At 41.6% G+C, this 22,304-nt stretch overlaps 1 protein-coding gene across 10 annotated transcripts in view; it reads right to left on the bottom strand.

Annotated features, from left to right (window-relative positions):
* Positions 1-4,371: 4,371 nt before the first annotated feature.
* The window catches only part of ARHGAP24 (Rho GTPase activating protein 24), a 242,869-nt gene continuing 224,936 nt past the window's right edge, over positions 4,372-22,304 (bottom strand). For all 10 annotated transcript variants that reach the window (XM_064416795.1, XM_064416796.1, XM_064416797.1 and 7 more), the window contains 5 exons: positions 12,294-12,426; positions 11,476-11,549; positions 10,946-11,067; positions 7,321-8,392; positions 4,372-5,104 (listed from right to left, as the gene is read on the bottom strand). In XM_064416795.1, coding sequence (XP_064272865.1) covers positions 4,861-5,104; positions 7,321-8,392; positions 10,946-11,067; positions 11,476-11,549; positions 12,294-12,426 — 1,645 coding nt within the window. In that variant the 3' untranslated portion in view covers positions 4,372-4,860. The remainder of the gene's footprint in view (positions 5,105-7,320; positions 8,393-10,945; positions 11,068-11,475; positions 11,550-12,293; positions 12,427-22,304) is intronic.

The following is a 22,304-nucleotide window of genomic DNA, read 5'->3' on the forward strand; positions in this document are numbered from 1 at the left end:
ATAATAGTATTTTAAACACAAATTGCTACTGAACATTAATCACTTTAAACCTCTTTCTCATGAAGAGAGTAATACACAGAGGTAGAAAGGGTTTTCTGTTCTTGCATTTATAAGATTCAAAAGTGGAATTGTCTTGCATATGAAGCTCATTATCCTGGATCCCTCTGGGAAAAAGCAAGGAATACATTTGCATCACGATCATGTTTCCGGCCTCAAAAATTTTCTTGCACTCTCCATTATTACTGGCATACTAAAGAAACCTGTTTTATTGCTGACAAGCCTTTTCCCAATAAAACCAGATCACCAACGCTAATTGTAATTACACACATTATGACAGCTTCTAAAAGCCTGGCAGGGAAAGCTCTCAGTGTCTCCCACTGCTTCCTAAACCTCTGCAGAGCCACGGCGATTTGCATCAGCAGGGCATCTGCCGCATGAGCCTCATTTCCTGAGCAGCACAGCTCCAGAGATGCTGGGTGACAGTCCAGGGCCATCAGCAGCTTCCAGAGCGAGGGTGGGCAACCCAGGGGAACTGCCCGACCTTCTGGGCTCCCTCCCTCCTGTCACTCCCACGGCTTTGCTGGGTGTTTCCCCAGAGGAACTCACGCTGCTGGCACACAGGACCGACAAATGCAAGGCAGGTATTCGGGGAACAGCTGAGCCAGCTCCTGGTGTCAGCCCACAAAGCAATTTAGAGCCAAAAACACTCTGAAAGAATAACACAACATTCTCAGAAAGAATGCTCTTAACTGAGGGCAGATTACCACCACCTACACATGGCAATTTCAGGTATATTAACTTCCTTGTTTTCCTCGTCTCTCCCATCTGGTTCCTCTATTTTTGCATGCCCACATCACAAGTACATGTTAATTTTTATTTGCCCGTCTCCCCTTTCCATCTCCTCTGCCTCCTTGAAGATTTGCCAGGGGCACAGAGTCTGCGCTCTCCTCTTCAATGGACAGTCTCCAGAGGGATTTAAGAGTAAGAAAGGAAATTAATTAGGAGTTTCACTCATCCAGGAAGTGTTCAAATCTAGAGCAGCTGGAGGCAACTCACTGTTTTGACTGGCCTGTCAAAATGTGCAAATCACTGTACCTGCTTATTCACTCTGTCCTTACCCTGCCTCCGTTCTATCCCACTAAGGATGCTACACAAGAAATATTTGTTAAATATTAGGTTTTTTTTAGGAAATGGTATCTTTCTCAAAAATGTCTGGACCAGCACTTTAACTACTAGATTACTGCTTAAGAGCAGTAATATCAGCTCCTTTCCTCTTTGTTCTTATGAAAATCCAACACTAGTTTTGCTTATCCCTTCACATGGTATTTTATTTTTTAAACTTTGTGTTTGGAAAACTGATGCTGAGTTGCTAACTTTGAGATGCTAAAATAACAACATGTGGCAAAAATGTGTAGTAACTTTATTTATTCTGCTGCACCAGAGCATACTCCAAATGTGTAGCAGGACTCTCACGAACAGAAGGGGAGACAAAAGCTTCTCAAAGCAGAACACCAGCATCTAACATTCAAGAGTTATGGGGTGTATCTGCTACTTTTCCAGTCTGCTATGCAAAGGCACGTAAGGGTATGAGCACCCATCCCAGTGCTCCCATGATGTGGTTGGAGATGAGATTAAGGGTCCATCACTCTCTTACTCTGTGCCTCAACTCTAGCCTGCTTGTGTGTCCTGAAATTATGCTTTTGGATGTAATGTGAACCTTGGGACTGGAGCAGAAGGTCATCAGCTCAATAGATTTCTTCCCACCATCTGTGCTGATTAATTGCAAAAGCCTTGTCTCTGATGAGCAGTGCATGAGGCAGAGGGACAATGTGCTGGAATGAGCTGTTCTGCCATTCTCAGCTTGGAGCTGGCTAGTTGACTCATACAACAGACTATTAACTTGGGGAGCTCACAGAGCTGTGAGGAAGAGCTGAAAGCAAATTTGTTAACCTTGTTTTAATTGATACTTGAAACACAGTGCTCTCTTGCAGCAGGTAGCACTGTTAGCTTGGCCCGTAATGACTTGACTCATTTCATTACACAAACTGGTGATAAAAGCAGCTGTCACAGCTATATTCAGTACCTCAGCAGTTAAGAATCCTAAAAACTGTCTTTATGAGATACATTGAACCACTGCATTTGTTACCAGCTGCATGAAATCCTTAGTTTTTTTTCGCAGCCTTCAGGCTCAGTTTGCATTTACCTTAATCTTGTGAATAAATCTTGCCCCTTTCCACTGCACTGAATGAGAGGGAGTGTGATTTTATCTTCTGGCCACTTGGCTCCATCAGCATGCCATTTCACGTTTCATCCCCAGCAGGTCACTTCACACCCAGGCTGGACGTGCTGAAGGGCACGGAGCAGCACACGAGTTGTGGGCCACCTGGGAATGGTGTCATCCAGTGACAAGTGTTAAGATTCTGAACGTAAGAAACATCAAGGACTTTGTGCTTTTGAAGAACTAAGACAGTAACAGGAGCATGAAGATGACCATTTAAAGGGCATAAATAACCTTTGTCACCACTGCCTAAATGCTGCTGCAATCTCACAGGTGGAGTGGGTTACTTTGGATGGATTATGATGGGAATGGACGTCTGCTGTCCATGATATTTTCTAAATTTGCTGTGCCTGCTCAAGTTCCCCCTCTGCACAGATGACTTCTGCAAGACAGCGAGGTGAAGTCTTGTTCTGGACTGCAAAGCAAGAAATCTGGGTGTCAGTGCTTAGCCACATAACTCGAATTTGAACATTCTTTGAGGAACTGTATGAAATACCTTTTGAAACCTGAAGGTAAGCTTCAAATGCAGGCAAAGTCAAGCTTCAAACAAACAGACAAATCCTGCCTAACACAAGGTTTGATAGAAGCTTTCACTACTGTGTACATCTAGTGCAAAAAGAGGAATTCCAGTCAAGGAAATACTTAGCTCAGAGGCTTTGATGTCATGTCAACAGATGTCAGATACTGGTAAAATTGTGACGCCTACTGCATCAGTTATCAAGATCTCTTATTCAATAAAAAAAAAAAACCACCAAAAAAACCAACAGAATTAACATAGTAATCTGTTTCCTTCTCTCACCATTGTGGGTACATGTTGTCATTGCTGCTGACTGATGTAAAACATGGAATTCATACCTTGATCTCTCCCCGTCTGACTTTTTCTGATTTACACACAGACTGGAGGTGCACTGGACATGTTCACAACAATCAATACAACAGCTGTCCCGACAGGACTTTGAACCTCTCCACACACAAACAATGCATCCACAAGCACCACAGGTAATGCTCTGTATTTCTCTGGAATTTAAAACCTCATGTTTGCTTCCCAGTGTAATACCCACACCCAATTAATACTTGTTTAATATCCATACTATAGCCAAGAAGGTTCTTTGAAGCCACCTTCACCATTCTTTTTCAGCTGGAATTAAAAACTAATTGCAATATATTTAAGAGACACTAGAGGGAAGCCAAGATGTCTCAACAACCCTCCCTAATAGTACTGCTTGCAGCCCTGAACCCTAAGTTAAAACCAAACATCCTTACCATGGTGTAGAAAATACCGGTTATACTTACTGTGTTTAAAGATGCCAAACAAATTATTAACATGCAGGATGGTTCTGCTGTTTCTTTTCCATTGGCACTCTGAATGCTGTGACACTCCAGGCTGTTCCCTCTAGGTGCTCCTTTGGTGATGCTGAGAGCCTGGAATTTTCACAGTTGTAACACTTGACAATAATTTCTTGAAGCATTCATGACAGTGTGATAACTTGTTAATATACACTGTAAATACAAGTGGTGAATATGTCGGTGTGTTTTCTTCCTTATTTACTGTTTGTTGCCAGCTGTCCCAGTGACTTCTACCATGGACTTTTTTTTTGTTATGTTTTCAATACCCATCACACTGATAAGGTTACCACAATCCCCAGATAAACCTTCCTGTGTGTCCCTCCACCAGCACTGCAAAAAGGACTTACCCTCACCCAGACTGCAGAGGTAAGTCAGATGCAAATATGGTCTGAACAACTGGTTTATATCCCTGCTCTGAGCTGCAGTGGTCGGGCACAGGGCTTCTGCAGGGTATACCATATGATGAACTTCTCCTTAAGTCCCTCTTTCCCCTCTCCCCAACTTCTTACTCAGTCACCCACATTTACTCCCAAACAAGCAGCTGTTCACCCCTCTGTCACTGTCCCCAGTCTAGGCTGACTTCATATCCTCACGTATTATTTAACAATGGGGTGCTGTGGAACTTTGTCCCCTGGCCATCAATTCTGTGAAAGCAGCATTGCTTTATTTTTCCCGTGGCATACTCCAGTTTCTCAATCCTGCTGTCTGTTTAGAAGCGACGCAAATCAGGGCTAACCATCCACACATTTACCTTAACATATCTGTTTATCTTCACTCCCCAGCAAAAGGGGTAACAAAACAAAAACAAAAAAAACCCATTTGATATACAAAATAAGCTGATGGTAACACAATGCCAAAAATAGCTTATTATGTTAAGTGCAAGGGAGAAAAGCCTTTATATAAAGCTTGATTGCAACAACATCTCAATTTACCAGTTTAAATACAAGACTTGCATTAAAATATTTCTTCAGATACATCTCTTGCTCTAAGGTGGTTTTTAAATTTATATACACATATCCAGTTGTAACACTTGACAGTAGTCTCATGAAGCATTCAAAGAGTATAACTTGGTAAGTACACACTGTAGATATGACTGCTTAATGTATGTATGATTTCCTCCTTCAAGGGTTTGTAACATTTTGTTGAGTACTAGCCTCAGACAGGTGACCAGCCACCTGGTACAGTATAATACCCCCAAGCCCTTCCTCAAGTCCCACAGCCTATGCTTCCACAGCTCACTGGATCCAGATGGTGTTGCCTCTTTCTGGTCTGCGAGACTCCACTGTCAATTCCCCAAAAGTAGAGAAAAACTGCTCCATTTCCTTCTGCAGCATATCATTCCTCTTCTCTGCATCCTCCTTCGCCCGCTCTGCGTTACGCATTTTGATTTCTACCATTGTGAACTTCTTCCGCTCTTGATCCAGCTCTTCGTGCAGGGCCATCATTTCAGTCTCCAGGGTGAGATTTCTCTGCTCCAGGCTGCATGAAGGAAATAAAAGCAGACAGGTCCTGAGGAGCACTCCTTACTCACTCAAGCAGAAACACATACCACCAACAAATTCATCAAATTCATACAGGTCTTTTCATTTCTAAAGCTTAGACTGAATTTCTGATGGGCCTATCTACAAACCATGGCTTCATCCATGAACTGCTCTCACAGGGAAAGCTCTTTGGCAGTTTGTTAAAAAAATACCTTTGTCTCTTCAGTAGCTCATTTAGAAAATGCCTTTGAACAGCAAAAGGCACAGAAGCCAACAGCTCCATCTCATTCTCCAGGATTAGGCTAACTATTCCCTTTACTTCCTGAAGCATTGACACCCAGGGCTGCTAGTTGTGTTAGTGTTACCCAGAGGGTCAGAATAGTGCTCTGAACACCTTTGTTTCACTGCTCATCTCCTTTCTTCAGCTGACCAGCCTGCTGTATTTATTCTGCAATATGGACCTGCATGTATGTGTAAATATGGCTGTCATCAAGTTCAGTAAAGCAAGGTCCTACATCTGTGCCATGGCAACCCCAGGCACACCTACAGGCTGGCAGACAAGAGACTGAGAGCAGCTCTGCTGAGGAGAACTTGGGAGTGATGGTTGATGAAAAACTCATGAGCTGGTGATGTGTGCCCACAGCCCAGAAAGCCAGCTGTATCCTGGGCTGCATCCACGGCAGCACGGGCAGCAGGGTGAGGGAGGGGATTCTGCCCCTCTGCTCTGCTAGTGAGACCCCACCTGGAGTGCTGTGTCCAGCTCTGGTGCCCCCAGTATAGGAAGGACATGGACCTGTTGGAGCAAGTCCAGAGGAGGACCATGGGGTTATAAGAGGACTGGAGTACTTCCCCTACAAAGACCGGTTGAGAAAGTTTGGGCTGTTCTGGAGAAGGGAAGGTTGTATGGAGATGTCATTGCAGCCTTCCAATATCTGAAGGGGGCTGACAGGGAAGCCAGAGGGACCCTTCATCAGGAGGTGTAGTGTGATAGGACAATGGGGAATGGCTTCAGATTGGAAGAGAGTAGGTTTAGATGAGATGTTTGGAAGAAATTATTTACTGAGATGGTGCTGAGGCACTGGCACAGCTTGCCCAGAGAGGCTGTGGATGCCCCATCCCTGGCAGTGCTCAAAACCAGGCTGGATGAGCCTCTGAGCAATTTGGTATTGTGGGAGGTGTGCCTGCCCATGGCAGGGGGTTGGAAACTGGATGATCTTTAAGGTCCATTCCAACCCAAACCTCCTATGATGTTTGTGGTACTAAACACAGTCAGTACACATATTAAACCATACATGAAGTGCTTCATTACACTGCACACTCTGCTGGAAAGAGTGATGCAGGTGAAAGACTGCAACACTCTGCAGGCTGCACTTTGACTGGCAGCTGCTGCTGCCAGCAGCTCTCATGCTGTGATCTATGACTTGCAGCGCCAGAGGTACCAGTGCACAGAGCTGCTGTGTAACAGAGGTGAGAACAGAAAGTCCTGAACAGCTTCACTGAAGAACCTTTATAACAAAGACAGCACATTCAGCTCTGCACTGCTGAGTGCATTAATTAATGCTCAGCCCAGACTTTGAGGTTATTCACTGATCACTACAACCACCCACCCCTGCAACCTTGCTCTATATGAGCAGAGACTGCACTATCTGTAGACAAAGACATCCCTCCCTTGCCCTGTTTTAACTGGTCTGAGCTTTGAAGGAAAGGCTCAGCAGCAGAGCGAAGACAAGGATGAGCAGAGGTAACTCCCAGATGCTGCACTTTCCCAAGAGGAATGAGAACTGCAAAGGAGTCCAGCAGTCTTCCCACTCCCAAAAACTACAAGTGGAATATGCCACAACATTGCTTTCACTGAAAGGTGACACTCAGTTGCCTTTCTCTCGAGAATAGGCAGGAGCTAATGGAAACACTGTGAAAAGCTACTGATTTTGCTAATTTTGTTAATTAGATTTTATACACCCACTCAAAAGGTTCTGGCTTTACTTTTGACACCAACAGAATAACATGTCACAACATGGCAAACAACTGCTCTGAAAAACACTCCTCTGGATCACAGTATCACTGAAGCAACGTCAACACTGAAAGATGACAAACCATTGGCAAGCACCTAGTGAGTGACACAGTAGTGACTTCAGCTAGTGCAATTCACGAGAGGCAAAACTTGGATTTACTCTGCACAAGGCAGTCAGATGGTAGAGTGCCGAACCATCTTACCTTTTTATCCTTGTCTCATATTCTAGTTTTTGCTTGGCCATCTCTTGCTTCAAGCTGGACACCAGGCTGTGCAAAGCACTGTGGTTGTTGGTACTGTTGGGCACAAAGGTTTCGCTGTTATCGCTGCTGCTGGTGGCTCGGCTGCTGTGGCCCCCCACACTCCTCCTGTCACTTTTGTTCTCATAGTCACCGGGGTTAGAGAGCTCTTCGTGGGGTGGCCCATCCAGCACAGAGTCTTCAAAGTTACCCACGTAAAAGTCCTGCTCAGGGCAGGTGGTGGTGGATGAGCGACAGGAGTTGGAGTGCTCCGGGAGGGATATTTCACACGAGGACGTGGACCAGGTGGCACTGTCCACACTCTGTTTGTCATCAGAGTTCACCATCGAGAACTGCTGGTGGACATTGTCGTAGGTGGAGAGCCTGTTGTGCTGGCCTGACTCGCCCACGGATGGCTCCCTCTGCTTGTTGTCCCTCAGAGTGACGTAGCCATTGGGCGCCCAGCCCGGGCTCCGGCTGCCGAGGGTGCTGCTGTGCCCGTCCGTGCTGGACACGCCCATGCGCACCCCTCCGTTCTGCACGCTGTGCGTCCCCATCTTGGTCACCGGTCCCTTCAGGGACGACGTTCTCCTGGTTTGCAGGGAGCAGTTTGGTACGGCCTGGCTCTTCTCCGGGCTCTCCACAGAGCTGCTGAAGGACCCATTGGTGACTATGCCGCTACCTTTATTAAAAGCAGGATTTTTTTTCACCATGAGTGGTGGGCTCCTGGTGACATCTGGTTTCTGGATGCTGTTCCTGGGGCTGTTTGTCTTGCTGCCTGGCAGAGCAGTCGGAGACTCACAGTCCACACTTCCCCTCTGGGGAGACTCGGGCGTGTCCCAGGAGCAGCGCCTCACTGCCGTCTCCTTGGTATTGTTGTTCTCTTTGTTCTGTAGCTGCCCTGCAGTGGTTTTCTTTGGAATTTCATTGTTGTTGTTGCACACCTCAGGTGCCATCTGAGGGTCTACATCCTTGGGAAACAGCTCTTCATGTTTGCTAATCATCACTGACATGAGCTGCTGGACTACTACTGTACCTGAAACGGGACACCAAGCACGTGGTTGTGAATGGTCTGTTTTATTTAAGGCATAAATACATTTTATCTCCCAGATTCCACAAATACTTAGCAAACATTCAGCTTATACAAACATTGACACAATGCAGCCATCTGTGTAACAACCTGAATGTTTAACAAGGCTGAAGTGCCTCTTGGCTACAGGGCCGCACCAGCATGACCTCTTCCTTCAATCACACCAAGCCAGCAAGGCCTCACAGACCCCCTAAAAACAACAGGAACATTTGCAAAGAAGCTGTTACCATGGCAGTAACTGCATCCCATGAAGAGCACAGGAGGAGATAACGAGAAGAACATGGTAACATCATTCTAAACGATGGCTTTCCACTCAATGTGGCGAACATTTTAAGACCAAAGTCTCATTCTGGCACAGCACTTGTGTTTGATAGTTTAACAGCAAATGGGCAGGCAAGGGATTTGCACTGCTGGAACAGACATTTTAGTCTTCTGAAGCAAAACAGTGCAGTAACGAGACAGAATTAATTTAATGTGAATGCGTTTAACCACTCCATGGTGAGACTGCACGCAGCCAGAGAACTCTGCCACGTTATAGCACTCTGTGGAAGTAATGCAGCACCACAGCTTGCTGCTTCCTCTAATAGATGGCCACCTTTCCTCTAAAAGAACAGCCCCTTGGTGTGCACACCACTTGACTGCACACTGTAATTTACACACTAGCATTTAGAACTGGACTTGGCATGACAAAGATGTGCAACTCTATTTTGCTAACCAGACCCTCATTATGGTTTATTAAGAATATTTCAGGAACAAGGTCAAGGTAATTATAAATAACCACCTCATGTTTAAACTGCTAAAAGTTTTGAGAGGCATGCTGTGCTCTTCTAATCAATAAATTCCCACTGTGCAAAATCATTTCACATAAATTCCTTTGTAGTACTCTGGATTTTATATCCCACCCTTTTAAAATCCAAGTACCAAGAGTCAATTCAACGTGGATACTCAGTATCTTTTTTAGCTGTTCAAACTCCTTTGTTTGCTGAGGCAAAATGATACTTTAGAACTAGGCAGTAGGAAAATTCACTTAGCTAATCCCCTGGCACACTTAGCTGCATTCCTTCTGAGAACATCACCTGTTGTGTGCAGAACTTTACTACAAACATTGCTTTGTCCTTAGGCAACTTTTATGTCTGCATTTGACAGGAAAAAATTTCCCTGTAGTTTGAATTCTGAAGGAAAGCTCTACGGAATCAAACAAAACCAACTCCTCATCCCCATCATAAAGATATGGTTCCCCAGAGCTGCATGTTTTATTTTGAATGACTGTGCAAGAAAAGCACTCTGTATCTTCCAAAAGGCAAAGAGAAATGACAAAGGGTAGCCATGAGCATCAATCAATGTGTAGTCTTTGTTCAAGGTCCCTATACATTTAAATATGTGTAGCCCAATTGCAAATCAGCACTGTCTTATGTTAAATCTTACAGTAATGCTTAGAAGAGGTCATGAATCTGTTTAATCAAACCCATTTCTCAATAGTTAAAAAAGTGTTATGTGTTTTCCTACAGAGAATGTAGTATCCATCCTGTTTCCTGCAACAGGAACCATAATTTTAATTCTAAGGGCTGTTGATAAGCAGGCTGGAGAGTTGCTCCAGACAGTATTCACAGATTTCATACATGATTTGGAAATGCCATGTTTCTGTTCACAACAACATGGTCATTGTCATAAGAATTAAAAAGAAGGAGGAGAAAAAGTAAGGCTTCAGAAAAACAAGTGAATGAACCAAGTATAGAGAGAATTGTATCTGGGAAGAGAAAAGGCTTCTCACTGGAAAAGAATAATTCCATACACTATGAAATAAACTATGAAAACTGCATTTTTTAAATTTTCAGTGCACAGTCTATGTAGAGCCCTAATTTTTGAGAAAGCTGAGTAAATCCTCCACATTAAACAAAACATGTCTGATGGCAGAAAAGGCATCGTGTACTTCATGCAGTGTTGAAGTCACAAAGACTAAGACTAGAAGGAAGTCAGTCATACGAGGACATTGTAACATCCATATTTTTGTCTTAATCACAGAGAAATGCTACAGCTGAACATGGCTGTAAATGAGAGCATGCAGCTGGTAAATTGATTCCTGCTGTTCAGGAAGGCATGCAATATGCCACTGCCTCGTGGGGGTTCTACACGGGTCACTGCAGTGTGAACCTGAGCTCTTCCTTGTCCTCAAGAACCACAGGTGAAATATTAACTGCACTCCAACTGCATGTGCTGAGTAAGAACATGCCATGCTTGCAGGAAGTTTTGAGAGAGAAGGTCCACGTTTAGTGAAGCTGCCAAGGCAGAACAATCTCATGTAAAGTCTGTCTGCAATGCTGCACATTTCAGTACCTCTAACATTAGCCTGCAAGATTTAACCCAAAAGCTCATTCAGGTTGAAAATTTCTGTCTCTGTATAACAGATATATGGAACTTACTGCACGGACTGGTACGTGCTGGTAATAAACCTAAAGACATTTCTTCTTTTCTCTTACAAATTATGTACAGTAAGCTCACCCTCCATGATAGTCAGAGGATCTTCCACTTTGGGGCGCAGGATGTTGGGGCCAAAAACTGTAGCCAGGTTTTGCACACTCATTTTGTTTACACCTGAATATGACTGGACTTCATCAAGGAATCTGTGGGGAAGAAAGAGATCTTTGAGGAACATGTAAGGAGGAAAATTAGAAAAAAAAAGTCACATCATATAATTCTTTCTTAAAATAGTTTAAGCATTGCATTCTAAATGCAAACAAATCCAGTAACTGCAGTTAGGAATAGAAAAACAAAGTCCTATCAAGAAGATATAATATATTAACTTCTACTTTCTTGCACTTCTTTCCCACTTATGAAAGAAAAGCCACAATCTTGATAGAGTAAATTACTAATTAGTCATGCAGTAAACCTACCATTTTAATACTTTCACTTGAGTTCTCCAGTCCTCCAAGTGTGAGTAAAGTTTTTCCTTCAGGGCACACAGACAGACAGGTCTGTCTGTCAGCTCACACTTATAAATACCATTGTGATATTCTTGCAAGAACACTTACCTACAGATGTATTTCAGCAGATTGTAATTGACAGCTGGCAGGCTCTTCACTTGCTTCACCAGTTCTTTCAGGCCCTTTAAGAGGTTTAAGGAAAAATAAAGAGTGAGTAGGCACAGTTTTTCAATATTTTATCAGAGATAAAAAAAAAAGGCAGCAATTCCAATTACTACAAGACAACAGACACACCACTGAAAATGCAGCATTAAATATAGGTTATGATCAGGAACAAACAATTTGTAGAATCCATTTTGGATTAGGCTAACATGGATTAGCTCTGGAAAAATAAAAAAGAAAATAACTATCTTGTTTCATCATGTCTTTTCTTTTTCTTTCACTCTTCCTTTTTTTGACCAGAAGTTCCATTCCTCCTGCTTATAACAAGGCTAAGCCTTCCATGAACAGTTCTGGTTTGAACTACCTGGCATTTCCTACAAGAAACTACTTGGTTATTTTACCCAGTTCTGGTCCATAGTAGATTCTGACTAATAAATGGCCTCTGATTTAACAGCAACCATCAAGACCCTTCCTCTTACAGTTCAGAGTCTAATCCATGAAAATATACATCTCTTCCATGCAAAATGGAAGCTGTTGGCTACAATGATGTTTACTTGAACTGGATTTAGTGACATGCAATAAATACAGCTAAGGTTATGCTACACAATTTTATTTAGAATTCCAAGGACCCAGATGACAAGAATTTTCATACAAAACCTGCTTCAATTAATAGATGCTCATTTAAATGAGGACAACCACCAGCTTCTCTCCTCCTGAAAACTGGAACAGCCTTTTATTTCATCTTACTTGAGTTACCAACTCACCGTTTCTTCCTCCTTGCTGAGCATTTTGGCACAGGAAAGAAAATCTTCATATTTTGCATATGGTACAACTGGTTCTGGGAGCTCCCTAAGGTACAGCTTGAGCAGTGAAGCCACGGTGTGCACATCTGTGTTGCTGTTGGGGTGGAATACAAGAAGTCATTAATGTGAATCAGGATGATACTGTGAGACTGACAAGCTAAAACCTGCCACTTTTCCCCTGCCACCTCACATTTTACTCATCACCAATATATACATTTACAAACCCTACCTGTAATCTGGTTTTTGTTGGATTTTTTTGTCCTATAAAGAATTCAGGATACCCAGAGGCAAATGTCCGTCAACTCTAGTGATTTATTACCATAAATAATTACACATAAGGCCCTGTTTGCAGAGACAGGTATGGAGGAGATAGATCCTGCCTCTTGTTGACAAGCATCTCCCCTCAGACATGCAAAATCCAGCCTAAATGACACTCTTCATTTTCACCTGAGCTAGAAACAAGGCATTTTACACACTGGGAATTTTTCTTCTACTTGAGATGGCCCCAGCTCCCCAAACATGCCCAGTGTGTCTCAATTCCATTTTATCACCACATCCTCTGTTGTCAGTATTCAAGAGGCAGGTTTTAGAGGAAACCATATATACCACAGGTATTTAGTTGAAATCTGCCTACTGGAATTACAGCTCTTTTCCTGATATGTGTCTTTTTCCTGTGGGATCCCACTAAATGACTACTGTGCCTTTTAGCTGTACTCTTACACTGATAACCTGGAAAAACTTTACACTCAGAACCACAAATCCCTGGGAAACGAGTTTTAGCTCTATCCTGTACCAAATAAGCTGAGGCACCAAACAGAAAATGTCTGAATTCTTGGAGAACAGGCAACATCAGAGGGCCAGCAGTCAAAGGTCTGATAAGACATGTGCCTCCCACAACTGCATTTGCAGAAATTTAAGGGTTTTTTGGATACAGCTAATAGGAGCCTCAGCTGTTTATCAGGCACACTAAAAGTAACACAGGGAGAAGGATCACAATCACAAGTTCAGACAATGCAATCACACTTGCTTCAATGTTCCTGTGGTGTGTAAATTAAACTCTTGTTAACTTAGCAGTACTTATCTAAAAATAAATAGGTAGAAATTAGATATAAGGCACAAGTTAGCATGAAGAAATCTCTCTTGCATTATGTCTGGCTCCATCCATTGGTTTAGCTATTCAGGCATTTTTCAAATCCTTACTGGAATGTTCTACACGCTTTCCCTGGCATGTAGATAAAGAATTGTACTGCAAGCTGCTATCTTTTCCCTCTGATTTCTGAAAAATCTCAGAAGGGGGCACTAAATTTTGCTCATTTCATTAATAAGAAACAGGAAATGCACACACATGCCTACAATGTGCGCTATTATGTATTTTCTTTTTCTTTGAAGACTTCACACATGGAGTATTTTTTTAAACTCACAGTGTCTCAAAGGGAGCCATTGGTATTTGATGCACTTAAGCTTTGCTAGAGGTATGTTAATCATTATTTTGGAATAACCTGTTAAAACAGTAACAGCTTTTACTAAGTTAAATCTTAACAGGAATGGTGGGAACAACCTCAGAGTCATGTGGTATGGTATGTCAGAACAAGAGAGATGATAAAGCACTGCATATGTTTGAATGTTCACCACCACCAAACTCCTCAAAATGAATGTGCAGAAAACCTTTCTAATTCCAACACGAATAATTCCCACCTCAAATTCCAAAAAGCATTTTCTAGAGAATCTCTATAAAATACTAATATAGACCCACATTTTTAAAAGAAGTCCAAATTCTAATATCTTGATTGCAACCCTCTGTTGTAGAGTGGCTGGAATTCAAAACAGTGTTTACCTACCCCCCACACTTTTTGGATACATATATAACAAATGTGGGGAACTACTAGCATGAAACCAGGCATGATTGTACTCTTTAATGAGATTTCAAGTGCTAGCTCAGATTTGGCCTCCAACCTCTCTGCTCTACCTAATCTCAACTCAGCATTGATAGTCATTCAAGATTTTATTATTACTGCTTTCTTATTTAAACAAGGAAACTCCTCACACCTTGCTGAAGGACTTAACCACATCTTTACAGAGTTTATTTGCATAAAACTGGAGAGGTCTTTCCAAAATACAAGAATCAAACAGGTTAAATGAGGGAAATTACTGAAGAACAATTAGAAGATGGCACACAGGTCTCTCAGTAAGGGGGTTACACAGTTACATGTTCCCTTCTTTGTATTGCCAGGATCATGCTTCATGTAGTATGCAAGAGTAATATCACACCAGTCCTTGCTGTGGAATACTTGCTCCTAGAGGGCACAGCAGCTGAAGGATAAAAAAGGCTGAAGATGGGGGCAGAAGCCTTGAAAATTAATGCAATTTCTAAACTTTCTTTTTTTGGTGTGAAGTACTGTTAAGTTACTACTGCGAGAGGTAAGCTGAGTAAGCCAAAAATTGTGGGTCTACCATGGAAGAACTGAGAAACGGAGAGACAGGATGCTGAGGAGGAAGGAAACTGGGAAGTGCTGCTCTCAAATTAACTTCCTGAAGCATATGCTGTATTTACAAGTATATAGAAAGGTGTTTTATAAGATGGGATTAGAAACCCAGGTCGCAATCAGCAGACAGAGACAACATTTACAATATTTAAAACTAATTTTTTCAGTTATTTTCTACGGCAATACCACAGACTACCACAAGATGGTGGGGTTGCAAAGTAAGATTTTGGAACATTTGTTATTTTTTTTCCCTTAAAAAATAATTTTTAAGGGAAAAAACATTATTTTTTTTCCCTAGACTACTTTTTAACATTTAATCTATCTGTACAGAAATCACCCTACAGATCTGGGAAGCACAAACAAAATAAACACAGCCTGCATACACAGACATACTGTTTGCCATGCTCTTTAAGAACTGGATTTTTAAATTCTGCTTTATCAATATTTAGACAAAAGCTAGTAACTTTCTTGAGTGCAACTGCAGGCATAAAAATGCCAATATTTTTATAAATAATGTAACTAAAAGACTGCCTCTCAGAATCTGAGACTTGTTTAGACCTTGCAATATAGTATTATTTTTTTTCACCTTTTGCTTTAAATTACAGGGGAAAATTTTAAAATGGCAGACTCCAGTCCTAATGCAACTGTGTTTTGGGTGTTTTAGTCCACAAATACCACTAAACACTATTCAGCCACAGTGGACAGCTGTAAGTTTCAAAGATGTGCTAAAATGGAGAGCTGGGAGCATTTATTTCCCTTTTTAGTCTACAGTGTTCCATCGACAGTCTAAGTCAAAAATCAGCATTAGATTTCAGCCTTGAGGAAAACTGGTGTAGTTTTTAAAACATGGATCTTTGCAGGCCTATGGAGGACCTTTTCCTCATGGACTTTTTTCAGTTACAACTGATTAGCTTAAGACAGGGCAGAATTTCCCCCTTGAGCACTGCCCTTGCCTACATTCCAGAATCATTACAGCTACAGAAATTTAATGATTATATACCTATCGTCACATTTCTTTTGCTATCTGACTGTGTAATATCAAAGTGTTTCATGATTGCATGTTCATAATTAACGTGATTAGAAGTATTCATTAATTTTTATTAAAACAGGATGTCAATTCTGGCAGAAAATCCTCTGTTATCTAAATTGGAACAACTCTCATTAAGCAAGGCAGACTTTCTCCAAGTGCACAATTACAAGCTTGAAATGGCAATGACTAAGCACAAAGTGGGGAATTTAATGTAACATAAAAAGCATCAGCAAGCTGAGAAAGCTATTTTGGCATGTTGTGGTGGGAGGTCTGAGAAAGATGACTTATCTCACCAAAATATTAATGCCGCATTCATGGTGGCATTTCCAAAGGAGCATGCCCCCACTCCAGCACTGTTCATGCACAGGCATGACAAATGCAAACGTGTCCCAGCCTCTCCTTAGTCATCATATTCAAAGCCCCATTCATCTGAACTTTGTCATTAATATCTCTCGTGGCGTTGCTGTTTTAACAGCACTTTCCTTTGTGATACCACAGACACCGTGGAAGTGGCTGTCAGACCGATTACACTCCCTGGAGTTTTTCACTCTCTCTACCATAAACAATATGCCTGAAGCCCAGCAGGTCACCAGAAATCCAGGCACAACCCTCACACAGACCAGCAGACACGTGCTCTGCTCAGAGAGCTGGAGTCAGCGCTTCAGAGCACAAAGCCAACAAGCCCCTCATAAACTCTCCGGGAGGAAGTATTAACAAGGCAAGGTCACATTACAAAAAGATTAATGCCCTGCCAAAAATAGCTCTAGATCATGATGGCACATAAACAGTTTGCACGAAGAACAAACAGTAGGGAACAATAAGCTGTGAGGCTGTAATCCAATTTAGGAGTCCTGGTAATAAAACAAAGGAGAACATTACAGTTTGTGTACCAGTTTGACTGATTTTGGGAGACAGGCTTTGGTCCAGAAATTCAAAGGTCAGGTTAACTTAATGTGCTATGTGATTTTTCTTCCTTTATGTGGGTATCTTCAAAGCATTACTCTATATAATTTTCCTACATAATGTAGAGATCTAGTATAAGCAGTCCTGTGCCTCATTTAAGTACCAGGTTAAATTTTGCCTACAACTCATGAAACATATATGAAAGCATTTACCAGTCTGTCTCTAGTATAAGTTAACAACTGATTTCAATTCTTGTTTTTTGGTTTGGACAGAGAAATAAACCAAACCAATTCTGCTCCTTTGTCCTCGTGCTCACCATTTTTACAAAGCATGCTACCTTCCACAGCCCACAAGGAACAGTGAAGAGTGGCAGACTCTATTTCCAAGTTAGGTACCAACTGCAATAATTGTAACAGCAGCCAATTTATGCAGGTTTATAAAGGCTTTAAAAACAGCAATGAAGACAGCAATTTAGGACAAGGAAAAAGACGAACTCTGTGGGGAAGGCTGTTAAAAATTACTTCCAAAAATACAGATCCTTAAGTGACACAAATGCTTTCAGGTAAGGTGGGCAGAGGTCTAAGAAACAGAAGGAGTCCCTCTAGGAAGAAGATCTACCAGCTCCCCTGAATATACTGGCAATTATTTTCTCTTGATAGATTGTTTTAAAAACTGTCAAATTTCTCCAAGATTCTTCAGGGATTGTAATTATATGTAAAAAACAACAACAAATAACCCACCTGTTCTTGTTTACTGGAAGAAAAAGCCACCAATTTTGCAACCTGGATAAAAATGCTTGGAAAAACCACTCTCTCAGAGTGGTTGCACATGGTAACAAAATGTCATCCTTCCTTAAAGGTGACCATGGCTCCCTGAGAAATCATTGGTCACTGGCAAATGAAATACGTAGCTGCCTTTTTTTGTTTTAATCACAGCTGACAAACCAACCATTTCTGAAACTGAAATTTATGCCAAGTAACTACAAATGTTCATTCACTGCCAGTAACTAAAAATACTCTGAGGACACCAAACCCAACTAAAAACACAACAGGACACCAATTAAACTGATTTAATGACCCTTGCATCACACTAGATATGTCTTCTAATGTGTATTTAATTGCTAGACTAGGTCTGTAAGTTGTGCCATATGCAGAGGCTATTTCTGTTAGCTGGTTAGAATAAGGGCTGGAATTGGAAAGGACATGGAAGTGGGTCCAGAGGCATAGCTGATGAGCAGATTGAGAGGATCAGGGAAGAAAGTCTGGAACCAGCAGAAACAAACAGAATTTTCACAGGCCTAAGGCCATTTGTGTTTGGCAGGAACAAACTTTCGAGTAAAGACTTCATTTCACATAAAAATGTGGAGTTTAAAGGATTACTGCACTTTGCCAGTAGGAAGGCATATGAAGCCCCTTCTTTGTGGGAAACTATTTGTTTCTAAACAAATTCTTATGTACAGGCTTGGATCTGAAAAACAAAGAACAATTTTTACAACCAGTGTTTTCTGCTTGCCATCTGCACAGTGCCAATGCAGACTGCAGCCCAAATGAGACAAGTCCCATTTCCATCATTCACCACAATTTTAAAACATTCTTTTAAAATTTTTCTCCTCCTCTGGAGGAGAAAAAGAATTGTGCATGTGCTCCTTCTCACCTCATCCTCGTCACTGTCTTATTTTGCTTCAACAATCCCAGTGATTAAATGCCTAGGAACACAGCAGTTTTACATTTTGGATTACTTGGCTCCAGTGAATAAGCATTTGCCAGCTATCCCATACTACCAACTTAGGTACCCTTTTTCTCTGACAGCAATGGTGACCAGAGCAGTAACATTTTGTTCCTTTTTCAGAGCAATTCGTACCCATAAGAGAATGTATGAGGGATTTTGTTTTGCTAAATATGCATTTATGTGCTCTCCTCCTCTCTTGTGCGTGCACACAAATGCTCGAGGGTGAGCTATGTAAGTTTTAAACTTGCTCAACCACTGAACTATGTACACCAGTAATAGTTATGAAAATCCAAGCCACACACATCAATCACATTAATTTTTGTATTAATATTTGTTTCAGTGACATTTCAAATATTTTTTCTCCCTGAGCAATCTTATCTCACATGTCATCTGGTAGTAATTGTGACGAACAGCAGATGAAAAGAGGCAATATAAAAAAAGAAATCCAATTTTTACCCCTCCGAGGTAAAAACTGGAGAACAAATCCTTATGCAATTTTCCTTATGCAGTGCCATATTCTCTGTGCTAATTTCACAGAACAAATGGTCATAATTCACTTTGTGTCATTACAAATGTATGATTTGTAAAGGAGATGAGGGACTTTATAAGTAAAACATAAGCCATACAAGAACAGAGAAAAAAATACCCCAAGGGGGAAGAAAATGGATTCCCTGGAGGGGACAATTTTACACAGAGGTGGAGCTGTACTGGAAATACCAAGGATATTTCAAATAATAGCAAGCATGAATGATTGCCTAATTGCACAGCTAGTTCCTTAAAGCAAATTTCACAATATGTACAGATACATTCAGAGGGAGTGAGGTATTTATTGATTTTTGTTTCTAAACTGACACACAATTTTGAGGCGTTGTGTTTTTCTTCACACGAAAGGCCTCAGCAATTTTCAGCTGCAGCAGCTGCACCTCACCTTTCCAATAGTGATCATCAAGAAATGATGGCGTTCCAGTTTTTCTAAGAGGGGGCCTGGGGTATTGGATATTTCAGATCAGACACAGGATTTTCTCAGTCCCTGAGACTGAAAAAATTTTAACACTTGTTCCATTCTCATACACAATTCTTCAGCAATATCTTATTCCAACCATAACATCAAGATCAAAATTTAAGTGGAGGGTTTTTTCCACTATGTTTTTTATAACTGACTTCAGTATTGGAACACCCAGCTCCTAACTCACATAAAAGCAACTATTTCTCACATATGTTTTATATGTTTCAAAATAGGACTGTATTTTCTTTTCAGTGAAGCTGTTCCCCTTCTTGTTTCTAATTTGCTTTATTCGCTCTGCTTGTGCTTGCTCTGTGGTCTTCTCTGCCAGGGGTGTGCAGACAGGAAGGCAAGAGGGGACAAGGAAGGACAGGGGCTCCACAGAACTGTGGATAGCAGCAGAACTCTGGGCAAAGAGCAGATCTGTGCCTCTGAACTCCATCTCCCAACACCTGTATGGTGATTTAAGGTGTGCAACCATCTTAAAACACAGATGGCATTTTAAATGAGTACTAACCATGGGTGTATGATCTTACCTTTGGTTTTGTCTTTAATTCTATGTTATATATTTACTGAATCGGCTACGATGGCATAAAGAGAAGAAGAATTATTTAATAGCAATTTATCACACAAAAATAAAGCCTACATATATTTCAATGTGTCTCACGTGTTCTGAAGTGTTTGTCTGACTTACATGGACTTGCACATGGAAAAAATGTGAGTATGGAAAGTGGCAAACTCCTCAAACACCAGCTCTTTGTGTTAGTTCCAACACTGATGACAGCAGCCAGTCTTTCTCCCTGTCAGAGCCAGTGACCCAGCACCGCTACGGAAGTGTGATCTGTATTCCATTGTGTTCCATGCCCCAGGAACAAAAATGCCAGCTCTGCTCTAACTGCAAAAATCTCCATTACTATTGATGTAAATTAATAGAGAGAACCTGGGTGGATTCTGCATGATGGGACTTTTGGCTAATAATAACATGTAATAAATTACATGTTATTATTACTTTAATATGTAATAAATTAATTACATTAACATGTAATAGATTACATATTAAACACAGTGGATCTAGAGATTCACAAGAAAAAGTAAGCATGGATGCCTAATGTATGTGGTTTTTCCTTCCTCTACAGCACTTTTCATTTTGTTCCATGCCCCTTTCCAAGAGCTCAGCTTACCAAAGAGATCCCATGCTGCTGTTCAGCACAATGAAAAGTCACCCCAAACCAAGGTCATCACACAGGTACTCTACTCACAGGTACTACTGTGAAATGAACTTCACCTCAAGAGTTTACAAATGGAACAAAAGGTAGGAGGAAAAAAGCAGATGCCCAATGGAAACAATGCAGAGGTCAGAGTTTATGTCTGCTTGACTTCTGGACCACTGCTGCACCTGAACCACACCTCTCCAAACTCAAATATGAAAAAGTAAACAGGAAAAGCAGCCTGTGCAAGACATGGGGACGTACAAGGTCAGTGTTCTATAAATTCTGAGCTTCAGAAGCAGAACTGCAGGACCAGCGATTTATAGGCAGCTCCTGCTGCTGTTTCTAATTGCTAGAATAGAAATTACGTGCATCCTTCACAGCAGTAGCATGCAAAATCTCTTCTCCTTTTCATCTGCTAAAGCTCAGCCAGCATACCTGTTCATGGGGCTCATTAGTCTGTGCTACAGATGTTGCTAGATAACCTTGAAAAAAAAAATTAGTGCAGCTGAGCCCTGGTCTCATTTGTTTGGAGTAGTTAGAATTTGTGCACTTCCTTCAAGCTGCACCTCTCAGTGGGGTGTTCAGTACATCATCTTCCCACAGTTCAGGGTGGCTTGTTTTATTAAGCATTTCCTCTACAATTATTTGGTTTACAGGCACAGAAAAAATAACCTTTTGTTTCTGCCACTCGCCTACCCTTTGGCAGAGACAGACATTATCAGTAATATTTATCATAATGTCCAAGTTAGGAAATGTAGATGCCTCTTCACCATTCTTAAATAAGTTTCATGGTATTTAAACAGTAAGTGAGCGCGCCATAAACACTTATCAGCTAACAAAGTCACACTTCCGATAGTCCTCTGGCTCCATAAAGCCATTTACTCACCAATTATCCTAACTCACCTTCAAACGAGAAACTAATAAACCTTATAGGAAGACAAGTCACTTTTCGAGAGCATTATAAATTCTTAACTTTTCTTTTAAAGTGAGTGTCAGGACTGAGGAAACTGTTGGAGATGAAAGAACATTACAGGTGTCTGCCTTCTGTGCATCTGATGGGCAAACCTTCAAGCTTAATGAATCTGCTCACTTCACAGGGAACAGGGAATGCAGGCACCTAAATGATTTCCAGCAATCAGGTTTGAATTATGGCATGTTTTTGCACTAAAAGATCAAGCTACACTTTCCTTCCTGTTACTTGGATTGCTATCAGACAAAGGTCTCACGTAACAAATGCAATCTGCCTCTTCCTCCTAATTCCCATTGGGCCCACAACTGCAGTGAGGCACGCTGACACCACTGTGGGGGTGTGATATGGATGTCACTTAGGGCACGTGCTGAGGACAACCACTGTCTAAGAGTCTCCTGAATTGGAATTTCATGACCATAATAGTAATTCTGGTCAGAGTTAAAAAGTCCACGTGGCACTCATAATGCACTGGTTCCGTTTCTCTGATTGCACGGTTCTGGATATGTGACTACTGCTGCCAATGCTTACAGGAAGACAGCACAAAAATCACAGGAGACTACAATTACTTACAGGACAGCAAAGTCATATCCAGCTGTATGAACAGGACCAGGTTTTCCTTGGCCCAGAAACTCTCATTAACTCTG

This window comes from Passer domesticus, chromosome 4 (assembly GCF_036417665.1).
Source record: "Passer domesticus isolate bPasDom1 chromosome 4, bPasDom1.hap1, whole genome shotgun sequence".
In the NCBI taxonomy this organism is placed as follows: domain Eukaryota; kingdom Metazoa; phylum Chordata; class Aves; order Passeriformes; family Passeridae; genus Passer; species Passer domesticus.